This window comes from Sycon ciliatum, chromosome 1 (assembly GCF_964019385.1).
Source record: "Sycon ciliatum chromosome 1, ocSycCili1.1, whole genome shotgun sequence".
NCBI classification, from domain to species: domain Eukaryota; kingdom Metazoa; phylum Porifera; class Calcarea; order Leucosolenida; family Sycettidae; genus Sycon; species Sycon ciliatum.
In genome coordinates, this window is record NC_088643.1 from 81,254,723 (window position 1) to 81,271,487 (window position 16,765).

The window sequence follows — 16,765 nt, forward strand, 5'->3', positions numbered from 1 at the left end:
TCCTACCCATGCATCTTGTAGCTCTCCATAAGCTCAACGAATTGGCCCAGAAATAGAAGTAGTTAGTTAGTTGACAATTCCGGAAGGATCAGCTCCACCATTTCAGTAACGCAGGAAGTGTGCTTTATGAAACATGCACTTACCGGATCCTGGCCACATGACTTGTACTATTAAAGCAAGGATTAATGATAACTTGGCAAAAGCAGAATGCACAGGAGTGCCCGACACCGTCTCTAGTAGTTGCCATCTGGAGCCGCAAGGCCAAATACACTATAAAGCACTATACACGTACTAGTCTATAGTGCAATCATGATCTTGAGCCATTCCCTGCGGCAACCTTGATGAGAAGGGAACGAAAACGTTTGTTAGACTAATATAATAGTTGATACCATATCGCAAGTGTCCTTGACTGGATGTGTGGCTTTGCGTAGCTGCATGCGCTCTTTACGTAGTTACTCGAAGTACATGCTCAATCTCCGGACAGAGCTGTTTCGATCTTGATAAGGCAGTGCAGGAACGTTGGACCAGCTACTGGACTAGTGCTCAGTGTGCTGGGCGCAGACTGGCCTTCACTTCGGGCTTCACGTGGAAGACAAAAAAGGTGGAAGACCAAAACCATGCAAGGTTATCACTATTGTTGACTGCTACCATGTCCATGGCAATCAATCCCCAATCCTAAGTAGCTCGACGATTGCCATACCGTAACCCGGTATCCATAGTATCATAGGCATGAAACACTAAGTAGCAACATCTAGACGTCTCCTGTTCTTACCCGGTGTATTTCTTGGCTTCCATGTACCGGTAATATACCATAATTAATTATGTGTGTGTGTGTGTGTTTAAGGTGGCAGTCTGGGTTCGCGGCCCGACCGCATGAACACAGCCGTAACTTCCATAATAATTGATGAATTTTGCTCAAATCTTGACCACATACCCAGTGTATTTCACTAAGTCCAATGAAGTATAAATCAAGCTCACACATGGGAATCCGCAGGCACAATAGTCAAATCTGCGATTATGCCGTACCACCAATACCTTAGACGCAATATGCAAGCGCAGAAAGAAGCTGGGTAGAAACTGAGTGCTCCACAGGATTTCCTTCACATATACCTAGGTGCTAAGTGGAGCGGAATTTTGAAATCATATTCAGAACAAAGTACTCAAGCTGTCAAACAAAAATCATGCAATCGCGCAAAATTTAGGTCCTCGATCAGTAGCACTTTACTCAAAGCTACTACACAAATATAAAAATCCATGACACTTAGCACCTTGATAAATGCTCACAGTTTCCAAAAATGTATGGTTTATGGGGTCTGTGACTTACAGGTTCTTTGCTACGCTGTCTAAGAGGTACGGGACTCAGTGGAAAATGGAGAAAAAAAGTGCTCTGTGCAAGTACAGATGGAGGTATGTCTGTCCAACTAGAACTTACTAGAACTTAGTCGAAGCCACCAGCTTCATATGTCAAACCTTCTTCCTCTTGCTGCTCATCCTGGATGCCCTTCCTGATCCTCCTTCGCTTCTTTCGTGACCTCTTCCCTTCTTCTGACTTCTTTCTGGCAGCATGTGCCTGTCTCTCACGGTCTAGCAGCTTGATGAGACGTGTCGTATGGTATCCAGTAGGGAGGCCCATCTCGTCCAGAACGCGTTTCACTGCCACACCTCCATCATTGAACCAGGCCACGGCCAGGTAGACGCACATCTGGACAGTGGGAGCGGATGCAAAGCCTGTCTTTGGACACAACTGCCACACGAGTCCATTGAACGCTTCGTTGCGATTCTGCGTAGCACCCTTCTGGCAGCGCTCGAGCAAACTCCGGTCGGACAACCGAATGTAGACCGGCTTCAGTTCCTTCCATACTGCCTCTGGCAGGATATTGTGGTGGGCGTAGACATCACCACCTGCCTGTTGCTGCTGCCATCTACACCAGCTGTTAATTCCAGGCGGACAATACTGGTGCTGAGGTTTACTGTCGCTGGATGCACGATGCATGAGGGATGCCCATATGGCCCTGGCCATGGCTTGCAAGTCTCCGCTGTTGTTCCGCACAGCCATGCCATAGTAGGCTTGCAGCTTGTCGATCATGGCATCCGTGAGGCGACCACGTCCGCCTATAGTGCGCCCATCAGCAAGCTTCTTGCCCGCAAGGTTTTTCTTCAGCTTTCTTAGGCTGGTACCGATGCGTTTTTGAACGTGGCCGACACATTCCTCCTTGACTACAGGCACCTCGGGCCCATACGGACAAGCGTCACGCACAGCCTTAAAACTCTTGGTATCTCCATCACCAATGTAGGTGGTGTACCTCAGCTTGCGGCTCTCAAAGGACCTGGCCCACAGAGTCTTGGCGGCTGCACTCTCCATGGCAGGAGCTGATACAGTGGTGTTGACTGAGCAATCGTGTTCGGCAATCTGTCGATCATAGTCATCTTTGGTTAGCTCTCCCTTCTCTTTTCTAGACGCCAAGTGCGTGCACTTGTGGCAAAACTTTGAAAGCACTTCGCAGTCCACCACTTTGCCGACATCATATGCAATTATAGTGAAGGCTCCGAAGAGCGATGCGAATCCTCGGCGCATCCAGGTACCGTCATAGGAAGCAGCGATATCGCTACCCCCATCTGCTGCGGACACTGCTTTCTCAGCTGCCTCAGTCATGCTACGCTCAGCGACGCTCTTGGACGCGGAATGCAGGCCTTTAGCATGGCTGTAAAATGTCGACCGACTCATAGGTGATGGCATATTCAGTGCACCCGCCAGCTTTACCATTGATTGACGTCCACGGCCAATCAGTCGCATTCCGAATACTGCTCGTCTGTTCACCTCCCAGACCCGATTGAACTTCTTGGACATAAATTCGCTTGCTATGTCGCCGCAGTTAACACAGGAAAGCTCCAGGCATGATGCAAGGCCTCCCCGTTGCGATTCGCTGATCGTGACTGCGCCATTACAGCCACTGCAACAAACTGCAGCTGACAAAAGCTGCTGAAGGCACTCGAGATCAATCAGGCGAAATCCATGCGCCCCTTCCTCACACTCTTCATCCAAGTCACTGTCGGAGGAACTGCTGTCGACTTCACCGCCACTTCCATCACTATCGCTGCTTGAAGACGTGGCTTCAGCTGACACTTCAAGGTCGTCATCAGACAGTGGCAAGTCAGGAATTTGTTCTGCAGGCGAAATTTTACCAGAGGGAGCCTTCGGCGCCTGAGACACTCCATAGAACGTTCTTTTCCTTTTCTTAGATCGTCCGGGCTTTCCCTTGGCTCTAGACTTCCCCATAGTAGCCAACGAAGGGGTTAGCTCCAAGAAACAATTACTCCAAAACAATTACTCCAAAAGTTTCAAGAGCAGAGCGATCAGCTGAGATCATGAGAGTCGAAATTTGAATTTTTTTTGAATTTGCGCATGCGCAAAAGTTATCTTGGTTGCCATGGTGACAAACATCGTGCGCGGCTGTCAGTCTGCAGCGCAGAGGAGTACCAGGAGTCGCTCCAGAAAATTTTAATGAAATCGCTCAAAGATTGACGGTAAAAATCGGAATAGTGTGCAAACCTAAATTTTGTAGAAATTTGCTGATATTTCAGTATTTCAAAAACAATTGTGCAGACTTTGCGCGGCTATATCTCCGGAAGGAAGCACCCGATTACGCTCAAATTTTCAGGATAAACCCTTTGGACCATACACAAGACGGTGCCAGTGAAAAAATACAGAAAATCGAAACTTTGTTTTTTGACCCTCTGAACCCAGACTGCCACCTTAACTTTGCCGTCCGGAGAAGGATAGTATTACACATACTCTTACCACCACCACCATACCATGTATACGCCCGTCGCAAGAGAAACACGCAAATCTGCAAATCAATCGCGGCACTGGATGTGCACCCACAGATTGTCTCTTATACTCAGAGTCATACCATGGCATGAGTAGATCTACTAAGAGTAACCGCCCATATAGCCTAGGCATAGGTCCATACTTGAGTGTAGTTACGTGTGCACGCGGCTTCTTCAACCTTGGCTGAGGGTTGCGTCAAAGGAAGAGTCGTACACAACCTCGGGAGGGGGGGGGGGGGAGGTTTTATAATCTTGTGGAGATACCATGCAAGTAAGTTCATAACCTGGGGTTATGGACACTACACTTGATCTTGTTCAAAGGGTTTCCTGCCCAAGTGCAGAGCTCGCTGTATTTCTCCCAGTTCGAGCTCACTGCCTTTGCTTTGAACCATGGAGTCGCGCATGACTGTGCGGTTTCACCGCTTGATTTTTTCGGCGCTGAACACATTCGGCAAGTGCAACCTTTTTGAAGACGATACATTTTCACCACTGACTCCGCCGCCGAATGTTACTGAACATCTGTTAGCTCTGGATGCGAAATCAAATCCTTTCTCTTGGTGACTCAATCATGGACACTAATCCCGATTAAAATGGGCAAGCTTCGCGAGAAAACCCAACCTCGACCTCGTCAAGGAAGGCGCAGGGTTACGCGTAGATATACCGGCGTGCAAGACAAGCGAGGAAGAGACGAGACTGTTCATTGGAGATGTGAAAAGAGTCTGTCTCTGTGCACTGTCTGCATACTTACCGTAATAATATAATATAATTGTGTACTGCCTACTGGTCAGGGTGTCTACTACTGGTATCCGCACGGACCGCAGGTCGCGCGCAGCAGGCTCGCACTAGTCTACTGACGTGTAACGACGTAGATCTGCAGTGTTTTAGTAGACCTCCATCATTCACAGGACCCTGGCCCGACATGACAGTCATTACCGTTACGACATTTAGGACAGGAGTAGACCGTCCGCATACATGATTGTGTACAAGACTTGCCCTTCGCATTCTACTAATGACATTTCCATCGATGGTTTGATGGTCATTCCAAGCAACGCACATACATGTAGCTAATTTCTTGCTGACACGATATTGGAAGGACGGTGGAGGAATCATGGGAAGTTTTCAGAAGTGGTGAACCAATGCTGGTATTAAACAGATAGCTGAATCTTGGGTGAGACATTGCTGGGTGAGTCTCTCCTCCGAGTACCACCGGAAATACTATGGCAAAAGAATGAATGGAATGGTTCGTCTTGCCTTGTTCGAGGCAGAGCGTCGTTGATGGTGTTGATGGTGAATCTATATCATGTAGCTGCCTTGCTGGTTGCGACTGTGCTTGCTTGGTGCGAGTATGTAGGCCTACAGCGATCCTGCAAGTCGCCACCGGAATGGCCTTCAAGTCGACTTGCAGTCACACAACTCTCTCGTCTTTCCTCAAGTGGCCGCGCGCATCCGAATGCGAACAATGGCAGTGCAAAGCAAGGCAATAATGCTGTGCACGTGGTGGGCTGCGCGAACTTTTCCTCATTTCCGCCTTCTCATTCCCGCACGACGCGCTTTCTAACCTACCAACCGCCCGGGAATGGTTGGAACAACCAGAGGCAGGCCATGGAGTTGGCCTTGGCGATGGCATTGCTGCTGGATCGTACCCTGATTGTGCACCCGATGTCGCCACATGAGCTCGGCCTGTCGTTGAAGCGACCACGACCAGGACAGGATGGATCATTGACCAGTCTTTCAGGTTACCAGGCCTACAATGCCATCCAGGCCAAAGACCTCACCCCTATCAGCAGCCTGCTGGATCTTCAGCACATATCCCGAACAACTGGTGTGAGTATTGTTGAATGGTGTGATACACAGGCAGCACTGAGAAAGCACATGAATGCACTGCAGTGGCAGGAGGTCTGCCACAGCGGAGGACATGGATATTGGGTTGATCAAATGCCACGCCCGGGGTCAAAATCAATCGATTCCCAAAACGTACATGATCTGATGTACAGACAGCAATTCCAGCCAGTCGGGGGCTGGTTCTCTAAATGCGAAAGTGAGATAGTTGAGCAACAACGACATCTTTGGGATGAGCCGTTAGTACGTAGTGTCATGGGCCTGGCTTCCTCTAGTGCTGATGTCATCTATTTCTCCGAAGGCACGATGTTTGGAATTGACCTAAGGTTCATAGACAAGGATTCCGCTATGGCAGCACAGAATGCGCTGTTAGACGCAATTCGACTGGAGGAGTCGATCCGGATGAAAGCAAGAGAGGTTGCCAAGCGACTTAGCCCATTCAATGCGGTGCATGTTCGGCGCGGTGATCATCAGCTACGAAAAGCAGATGCTTCACTCTGGTTGGAAACAATGCAGGAGAGAGGATTTCTAAAGGCAACCAAAAACCTATACATTGCTACAGACGAGCAAAGCCGAGCCTGGTTTCAGCCATTTTCCGCGGCCGGCTACAATGTTGTGTTTGCTTCGGATGTCGAAGACATCCTGTTGGCCAAGTCTCTGCCAGCCGCTTCCTGCCAGGACATCACTGGTGTGTACGAGCAGGCAATTCTTATGGCTGCACAACAATTTGCCCCCTCACCACATTCAACGTTCAGCGCGTTTGTGCTGCGATCGCGCAACGAGACCGAGTTCTGGGACGGCATGTTGACGGCTGGGACTCGGATAAAGTGGGTTGGCCATACAATAAGGCATGTGTGACGGCGAAGGCGATCTGAGTTAAATGATTCTTTCTTGCTTTTTAAGACTAAATACATGGAGCAACCATTCTCATAATAATTATTATATTTTGTAAGTTTTTGGCAGATATGTAATAATTATAGAAAGAGCCAGATGGATATAAAATTCGTCTATGGAGTACTTTGCGAGGGGTATGCCGCTCACGTTGACTGGGCAGCAAACATTTCATTGTTCACACACCCAACATAATGCACTGAACAAAACTCCCCTGCACTCGTTTGCACACAGCTCAGGGCTCCAGCTAGGAAAATCTGCGGGAGAAAGGGTGCACTGGGAAGGCAGGATAGGCAGGATGTCAAACCTTGCCCAAAGACGTCCAACAACAAAAAAAGATTTGCCTGATGAGTCCAGCAGAGACAAAACGCAGAATCTACATCACAATCGAGCTAAGTTGTAGCTGTGTCATCATCTATGCATCAAGTGCTACCCGTTGTACCGTGACGCCCACTATGTCAGATACCACTAGCCACGCATCGACATGCTGCCATGCGCAAACTGATAATGGTGGTGATGAGAAGTAGAGCGCTATACCGGAGTGTAACTTTGCAGCTTGGAGAGCTTGTGCGGGCGGGGGTGTATTCATTTGCCAGCTTGTATACTGTCATATTATTCAACCATAAATACAGTTGCAGTGGAGTCTTCAACTTAATTCTCCAAAAAGGCACCATGCTTATAATTTAAAAGTGTTTGTCCATGCTCCAATGCTCTTACTGAGGACAAAGCATGCACAAACAATAAAATATAACTAAACATTCGATCCTGGGAAGCGCTAAGCCTACTTTATGACAATATGCGTTGCAAGAATGAGGGCAAGTACAGAGCATTCAGTTTTGTACTACTAATTCAGATGCACAGCCATATCCTCGTCCGTAAGTACTTCGAGTACTACGGTCTAAAATACACCTTGGGAGAAATGGAAATGTATATCACTGTAGTACATGAAGTCAATTTCTAATTGCATTCAGAACTAGCACGGACTTGCTTCTTGAGTTATGATAGATGGGAACAGATGCCACATCGAGGGCAGTTTCACGGCAAAGAGGGGCAGCATGCTGCCCATGACCTGAGCAATTATAGACCAACTTCCACAGCTACGTCAAAGACACTTTCAAACCTACTACAAACCCATTCACCGCTGCCCGGCGCTGCACGGTATGCTATCAGCTCAGCTGGACTCCTGGCACTCGCAGACAAAGAAGTCTTGATAGAAAGGCACCCTGTCTTGGGCACTAAGCTTTGCTGACAGCCCGCCCAGCAGCTGTAGATAGCGACCACCACAATCGGGCTTGGAAGGAGGATGCCGTGCGCAAAGGAGATTCCACATCGCAATACGGCCTCCAACGGAGCAACTTTTAGTCAAGCGGTTCATCAGGACATGCGCTGCCTCTATACTCATGTACTCAAAGATATCCGACAGGTTAGCCTGACATGGGGAAACAAACATGCATACACGCACACGCACGCGTATGCGTGCACACACACACAGAGAAAGAACTGCAGTTAGGATGGCTGGCACTTGTATGAGACTCCATTTCTACTTGACTTCCTTGAATCTCATTCGAGTATTCGAAAGACGGAGAAAAATCACCCACACGGTGGCTGGGGACTCCGAGTGCGCACACATGTCGGGGACAGGCCAAACACCTGCATGTAGTTGTGTGCATACATGTAATAGCATGATGTGAACATGAGAACCTAAATTTGTACTTTGTGATGACGCATCTGCATGCTATTGTGCATCGGCTGTGCATAACACTATGCCATGCAGCTTGAATAGATACCTGCTACATGTATATGATATGTGCACCATGCAGAGTCCCGATGCTGTTTCGGACATGTTACTACTTGTACTCATACATTGTATGGCTAACAGTATACGGCCAAAACATCGGGGTTCGGCGTATGAGCTTTAATTAAGTATCGCTTTTGAACGCAACTTTGCAGCACGTGCCTGACAACTGCATACCATCACCAATATCCCACACATGTACTAGCGTTCAGTCCGGACTAATATACTGTACACTGCTTAAACTCACAAGAAACCAGCCCAGTACATGCCAAGTCCAAAAAAATACTGTAATTTCACAAATTTTCGGTGTACTTTTATTTTCGGTACTTTCGGTGTGCCTGTTTCATACCTAAAATTTCAATACACCGAACAAACACTAACACACATAATCCAATAGGGAACTGCTTCTCTGTACCGAAAATTTCTGTTCACCTAATCTGGCATGTTGCCCTTATACCGAAAATATTGAGCACCGAAAATTACTGTCAGCTAAGTGACTAGCCCAGTTGAAGAACAAGAACAAGAACAACCACAACGACGACGACAACAACAACAACAACAACAACAACAACAACAACAACAACAACAACAACAACAACAACAACAACAACAACAACAACAACAACAACAACAACAACAACAACAACAACAACAACAACAACAACAACAACAACAACAACAACAACAGAAAGGAACAGGTCTTACCTTGTCGAAAACAAACTCGCCGCCAAGCTTGTCTTCAATAGAGCCGGAGTACACTTCTACACGATCAACTAGGTCCTGTGGATGGAAACAAATTGCGCAAGTATGCAATTAACGGCAACGTCTCACATGTTAGAGATCATGAGTGCAAGTATTGCTTGAATGTTTCCAACACGATGGTTGTACATTGAACAACACAGCCAGCAGTTGTTTAGACCACTACCCACAAATAGCAAGGCCCTGGTGGCATGGCTGATGGATGTTTTCTTTAGTTCTAACCTGGCCTCCAAGTGTTGGGTTTCTGAGAGAAAAGAGCAGCAGTGAAAGCTATGATTTTTCTTACACACACTTTGAAGTCCAAATTTTCGAGCTCACCTTCAATGCTTCGAAATTGCCTCGGTGTAGGTAGAATGGGAGGTGCTGGTCAATCTCTTCCATAGGTATCTCACAAATGCCCTCCAGTCCAAGCAGGAACGCGGAGAGGTAGTGGTTGTCACGGCACATGCTTGCCTCCTGGAGGAACCACTTGGAGAGGCGTGTAGCCAGTGCTACGCCGTACTGATTAGCACTGAGATGTACATACTTGAACTGGGCGCTGTCACGCCCGTGATCAGCCAAGGCATTGCATGTCTCCCTGAGACAACACCAAACATATCTCGGCTTGGGTAGCTGTTCAAGTGAGGACAGTGAATCACTTTGCATGCAACTTATTGTTTGAGACGGGCCCACCACATAAACTTGCCCAACTTAAAAACTTTACCAATGGAAGTGTCACTTTGCTGATGGTATGCTGTGGCAACGTGTCGAGGTAGGCGGGAGAGTGCAGTTGTGGTGTGGTGGTAGACGAGAAAACGACTTTAAAGCCGCACAAGAGGAAAACCTGTAAATTACCTTCCATGCAATCAGGGTCCATAATTCGACTCAATCCACTGTGGTTGTCAAATGGAGGCTAAAATGGTTTTCGCAGACCAGCAGCCATTGGCCAAAGTTCACATTCAAAGATTTAAATTGAAAAGCTAATTGCTGAGAGCAGAAAGTGCCCCACTATAGACTCTTTGAAGAAATTTACGCTTGTTCAAACCCTGTGGAATGTCTCCAATTTTCGAATTTTATAGCTCACCAAGTTCATGAACGACATGCTTGGTCATTGTCACCCGTAAGAGACTGTAACCGCGTGAGATTTTTCAACAATGAGAAACACTGGGTAGATATTGTTTCCTCTTATCTATGACTCCTGTCGATATTTCCCGGCACCCTGCGGTACAAAGCCACTTCCGGTTGCTGGTGGAAACGTGAGCTTTTTGAGGAACGCCCGCAAGACTGGCGTGTGAGCTAGCCACGCAACAAAACCCACATAAACACACTGTGTGTATCGCCGCAGCACTCCTAGTAGTTACACTGTCTGGTTTCTACACTGGTATAGTAACAAGAGCTGTAGTCTGTTGGCGGCTGTGATTCAAACCCGGAGTGGATCGTGAATCACCTAACGGATCCAAAGCATGCTAGAAGACTTTGTATCCGAAAGAACTTGTTTCAGATCATCCCTTACCTGTGCTGTCCAGAACCTCCCAGGGACCCAGCCTGGGGACCCTCATATTCCTTGTATGCAAAAAATAGTTGTGCACAGATATGAAGCAACACCAGCATGTGGGTGCCATATTTGACTTGGATCTACCATTCAGCATTAACTTTTGCTAACGTTTGTAGCCAAGTGACCATTCAAGTTTGATTGGGTTCAAACAAGCTTACGTGAACTATGCTATACACCCAATATCTTACCGATGCCCGTTGAATATCCGTTCCAGTGGCCAGGAATGGAGAATCTCAAGTCGAGCTTGTGGTGTGCTGGCGTTGAGAAAATCCTTCATGTTCTGCGTTCCTTTTCCATCTTGACAAGCCTGACGTAACTTTGCAATGGATCCTTCAAGCAAGCCATTCAGCGCAAGACCCTTAGCAATGCCATCAGCAAGTTGGGTCACTAGTATACCCTGTCAGCAGTGCACAGGACAAGGTGAAGGCACAAGCCTAGAAATCATTGATATGCACATCATTACATACCCTTCAACACCTTGATACTACCTTGGAGTAAATGTTCCACGGTACACCGTAAGACTCTGTGACGATCACAAGAAAACATTCTTGGACCCTGATGAAGTGTGATGAGCATCCAGTTTATTCTTTTCATAGCTATACCGTAAGGGATCGTCCACAAATATCGATATTTTTTTAGAGAAAATATTCGTTCGTTTGGGGGGGGGGGGGGGGTTGGACCCTGTTCGTCTCGTCTGAGAGAAAAAATATCGAACTCTATCTATGGACGGGCACTGTTCAAACATTTAGTTTATGACCTACACAAAGTGAAAGTCAACCTCGTGAACATAGCCATGGCAAGGTTGTGCGACCGTGGCAACGTTAACCTAGGTGTAGATCTATGGTGAAATCAGAGTTGCAGCTGGTCACGTTTCATGAGGAAATTGCACTTCATTAAAAAATATCGATTCTCTGCATAAACATGTGTATGTTCGTTTTGAGGGGGGAGGGTCTGGGGAGAAATGAACAAATGTCGTCTTGAAAAAAATATCGATATTTACGGACGGCCCCTAATGACGCGTATAAAAACAGGTGCTTACGGCTCTATAAGTCAGGGCTCAAGCCATGCTTCTACATAGTGCACGCTTTGTACCAGTTGCATGCAGTGATGCATTCCTGCACCGTCACGGAACTACAATCTACCTGTACACCGTACAGTGCGTGCTGTTACGCATGTCACAGTACTGTGCAAGGCTTCTATTCAAAGCGTGCTTCTATGTCATGGTTCGCTTTGAAAATCAACTCTATTCGAGTTATATTCTACAAGTATATGGGTCATGCTTTTACACGCGACATTACGGTATTTAAATTGCCACCCCCATGCATTATTATGATTCTTTATTTCACTCCAAACTGATAATAAATAAATCATTGAATTGGAGGTATTACATTAACTCACCGGAATTATCATAGCCAAAGGTAAACAGCACAAGATAATATAAGGGAAAAAGTAAGGTGGAGAGAGGGAGTAGGGGGTATAACATCACAGGCTTTTTAAAGCTCATAGGTATCATAACAACAGGTATTGCGGCAAACGGGGAGCATCAGAAGTTGGCAAAAATAATGAATCCATTATATGTGGTCTATTATTATTATTATATGCACGTACACATTGCTGGGGCTCCCATTGGATGGAGGTTGCCCAGGTTCGCATGTGCCAACCTGATTATGCCAACGCCTCATGACGAAAACATACAGAGAGAAACAAATCGTGGCGAAACGAAACAAGAACAGTATTCGTACAAGCAAAGCGGTCTATAATTATATTAACAATGTGCACCTGCTTGAAAATGTCCAAGGTGAACACATATTCTCTTTCTGAACTTCCCTTGTGCATGTTAAATCTGTCTGTAACATCCTTTAAAATATGGCAACAAGGAGGACGAGCTGAAGTGACATTTGGATTACTTTATTTAAAAAACAATGTAAGCGATGGAGACGATGCAAAAACAATCTAAAAGGTAAGGAAAATACATGTAAGAAGAAAAAAAGCGGCGATCACTTACAATGTTTAATAAAGTAATCCAAATGTCACTTCAGCTCGTCCTCCCTATTGCCATATTAATAAAAAAAAAACTGTTGTCTCCTCGTCGAATATTTAGTAACATCCTTGCGCAACTATTTTATTGCTACTCTGTATTCAGTTCGATGACATCAAGACTAGGGCTCAAACGGTCACGGTTTTACCCCTGACGGTTAACTGCTAAGCTAACGGTCGGTTAACCGGTTATAACCTATAAGCCACGGCAATCCTACGGGCTCTTTTTTAACCGTATATTTGACTATACTCATTCAAAAAATGTACCCTATTCAGTGCAACGCACACTTGTACATTCTCTTGCTTGCTCATTCATACATACTCTCACACCAAGAGACCAGATATGACCGAGTTGACAGCCCAGAAATTGCGTACGCGTGCGACTGCCCGCGAAAGTGCACACTTTGCAACGACCTGATACTTGAAAAATTGACTGAAAAGTTACTGCGTAACCGTTATCTTTATCGGTTAACCGTTAATTCTTCGTAACCGGTCTGCAACCGGTTAATCGGACTAATCGTTTGAGCCCTAATCAAGACCCAATCAAACAAACTGAACGATACATCCCATAGCACTATGTGACACTGTGCGCATGGTAACCTCGTGATACTGCTACGCTAGGGGTGAAATACACAACACAACGAAGAGGCAAGCAATCCAATGGTGAAAGAATTACCTTGGCATGGTCGGGAAGTGTCTTGAGCTTTTTCAGCAGAGCTAACCTGCAGTGACATATTTGCATGCATGGAAGCACCTAGTTCAAGGTTGGCACCAGCAACAAAATGGCCGACATGTCATTTATTAAAGGCCAAAGAAAGTGTCCTGCCGAATCCTTTTAAACACCCAAAACAGACCCGGGCACCTGTATCGGTGCCATCGGGTGTTTCGCCGTACCACTGGTGGTTTCAGCACCCTTGCCTCCCCCCCCCCCCCCCGACCTTTCTCCGTCAGGGTCTATGGCGGTGATGAACAATCTTGGCAGGCGACGTGCCCCACCGGAATCAGTATTGCCTCCAACATAGGAATTACCAAAAACAGTGTCTAAAGTTCCGCTTTAATACCATGCTACTGGTGATGATACAGCTTGACTCATAGTCTGTTTGTCGGAGCCCCAAGGAATTTACTACTTTCGTTGTTTTGACTCGCTTGCACTTCCAAATCAATGACAAGACATTGCACTGCGTGCGTTCAACAGTTAAATGTGTGCGTAATAGATTGAAATGCTTACATTGGAAATTCAAGTGAGCAAAACGTATTGAGTTTTCCTGGGCCCTGAATAGCGGAACAAACTTCACATGATGATCTTGACACACTCATGAACCTTTTCGAAATGAAATAAGCAGCAGTATGGAATGTGTAATGCTATGTGATCTCATTGAATGCATACTTTATGCAGTTATAACTGCATTTCTAGGCAGTCTGGAGGACAACGACCACAAGATCTGACTAGAAATCTGCACTCAAACGTGACCAGCTATACATTTACTCACAAACTTTGAAAATGGTGATATTACGCAATCTTACCGCTCGTCCGGTGTTCCCAAATAGCCCATCAGCTTGATAGCTTCTTCACGCGTCAGTTCTTTGATGGCTGCAATCTTCAAGTGCAATACGGCATTTTGTGTTGGACTAAAATCCACAGCAACTGGGCATGGGAAGAAACACAATGGTCATTAGCACTTTGGCCGGTGTTTTTCGGTAATTTGCTTGTATTACTAGCGCCAGACCTGCTCCCCCCCCCCCCCCCCCCCTGCCATATGCCTGTAAAAAGCCAGTCCACGGATCTCGCTTTTCTTTTACTCTTGAGAGAGAAAGACCACCACATTGAATGAGTTGTTAGATCTCATCCACCGATAACTTGATTGGGCCTGAAGGTTCTGCAACTCGGGACTTCTTGGTGCTTTTGTGTTGGCCTTTTTACTTGAGTGTCCGGGACAAGAAGAGCACATAAAACGTTGTGCAAGCAGACTTGGGGTACTTGATGAAGTGACGATTAGCAAGCCAGTACACACGCATACCGGCCAATTCATGGAAGCCCACGACGCCACCGAACTCCTACTGCAACGTGTCCAATTCAAGCCACAGCATGGCGGCATGCCTTCCAACAGTCTATTTGTTACATGTGTACTGGGCTTAGCATGTACTGTACTGGGCTTAGCATGCCACATCATACGTACAGATCTTCTTCGGCTTTCCCAAGAGCATGTGGAGGACGTTATCACCTGAACTGACATACACAGTACACACAGAACCAAGGTACACACGCCCAGCTAAAAGAATTATTTATAATTTCTCCTGCACTACTAAGCGGCAGCAGAGCCACTAGCTTGCAAGTTGCAACGGAATCAGTTCTTGCAACACCAGTAGCACTCGTCCTCCCATCCACGCTAGTAAACTATTGTGTTGTTCTTGTTGGTGTAGTTTCATTTAAAAGTCATGTCACAAACAGGCAGCTACACCTTCTTATGCCTGGCTCGCACTAGGCCGACTTTTCGGCCGATGCTCCAATGCCGACACCAACTTGAAATCGGCCGACTGTGTCGGACAGATTCGGACTACCTCTACACACACAAATTTGTCGGAAACATGTGCAACAACAACACCGTCCACAGCAGGCGGTTTTCATGCCGATCTTGAGGATTCTTTTGTACCATGGAGACGTATAAACCACTCCCTATTTTGTACGATTCATTATTGGCCAAAAATCGGGCTAGCGCGGCCCAGGCATTATTTCTTACATGTATGTACGACTATGACTGTAATTGTGGCTTGGTATGCAGCATAGCAGGGACACCCTGGCTAGACTTCCTGTGCCCCCCCCCCCCCCCACACTCAGGGTTTGACGTCCGTCTTAAGGCCCATATATGTACATAAGCATCATCCTGTCATGGTCTTGATCTTCTCCTAACCCGCAGGTGATGCACAATCATGTACACGTCGTACAATAATTACTTGTAGAGTATACCTGGTTATGGAGAGGATTGTATCCGTGTCTTTGATGTCCAGTGCTTCGCTCAGCATCACAGCATCCTCCCAGACCATGCTGTAACGGAGCTTGGACAGGTCTAGGTTTGCCTCAACTTCGCTCTTCATGTCCGAGGAGTTTGTGCAAGATCCACTCATTGTTGACCGCGTCGTGATACCTACACATGTAAAGCGTGGCAGTGTGCAAGCCGGAAATCTGACGCCACAGCGTTCTGCCAAGTGCAAATAACCTTTCCTAGTCAGATAGTGGACAACCGATGCCTGTCGAAGCATCTGAAGAAAAACGTTTCTGGTCCTCGTCCCGGTGAATGCCCGCCGGTGAATAGCTCCTGGCCAACGCTTTTATACTGGCGTGGACTCTGGCGCGGCGGACACCGGTACGCAAATACCGATCCACGACAGTATGCAGATGCAGAGCTAGAGAGACATGCACCAGTATTTTGTACCGTCTTGTTATCACTAAACTACTCACTAGTGCCTAGTAGTGGCGCTAGCGATCGATGAAGCGACAACGCACCACAATCTTCATGCGTGCAACTAGTACTAGTAAGTAATTACTTCAAGGACTAATAATTATTTGTACATCTACAAGGACTTCTTTAGCTTTGGGGGAAGTTTGGTGATCGTCCCGTGGATCGGTATGTAATGATGTAGTCGGCCAGTCATTCATTGCAAATCAATCATATTAAAACATGACGGTACGTATAGCCGTGTTTGTTACACTCGCCGGAACTACAGGCTCCGGCGGGCTACGAATGAGTCTATGTGACATGTATATGTCGACAGTGTGTTTGGCCTCAAATCTTCGCTTTTCAAATACACACACACAGCGACTTCTTCACTTCACTCTCTTGATGGAACGGTTTCTGGTCGCTTCTCCTCTAGAGTAGGCGCTGTCGTCATCCTTTGTATGCAGCTGAGTGCTACTACTAGTATTATGTCATGTACTTGTTACAAAAATAATTGAGAGGCTTTGAATCGTTTTTATCAAAATCTAAATATTTGCCGGGTTGGAAGGTGGGGCTAGTAGTAGTAGATCTACTACTAGTACGTGTGTGTCGGGCAGTATGCCTCTGCTGAGGAGACCTTATAAGGAC

The 16,765-nt window shown here is 46.6% G+C and overlaps 2 protein-coding genes across 3 annotated transcripts; one reads left to right on the forward strand and one right to left on the reverse strand.

The window, feature by feature from the left end:
- Positions 1 to 4,831: 4,831 nt before the first annotated feature.
- Positions 4,832 to 6,673, forward strand: LOC135805815 (uncharacterized). The gene has a single exon (XM_065319924.1). It carries the CDS (start codon positions 5,104 to 5,106, stop codon positions 6,523 to 6,525), a length of 1,422 nt encoding a protein of 473 aa, XP_065175996.1. The 5' UTR covers positions 4,832 to 5,103; the 3' UTR covers positions 6,526 to 6,673.
- A 450-nt stretch (positions 6,674 to 7,123) lies between these two features.
- On the reverse strand, positions 7,124 to 16,312 carry LOC135805816 (uncharacterized). Of its 2 annotated transcripts, none has more exons than XM_065319925.1 (8): positions 15,649 to 16,312; positions 14,861 to 14,910; positions 14,208 to 14,328; positions 13,360 to 13,405; positions 10,835 to 11,043; positions 9,431 to 9,689; positions 9,059 to 9,133; positions 7,124 to 7,987 (listed from the first exon to the last, which is right to left on the reverse strand). In XM_065319925.1, exons 1-8 carry the CDS (start codon positions 15,939 to 15,941, stop codon positions 7,730 to 7,732), a joined length of 1,311 nt encoding a protein of 436 aa, XP_065175997.1. In that variant the 5' UTR covers positions 15,942 to 16,312; the 3' UTR covers positions 7,124 to 7,729. The 2 variants fall into 2 exon arrangements, with proteins under 2 accessions (XP_065175997.1, XP_065175998.1); XM_065319926.1 differs by having other exon boundaries at positions 14,861 to 14,905; positions 15,649 to 16,310.
- Between the last annotated feature and the right edge of the window lie 453 nt (positions 16,313 to 16,765).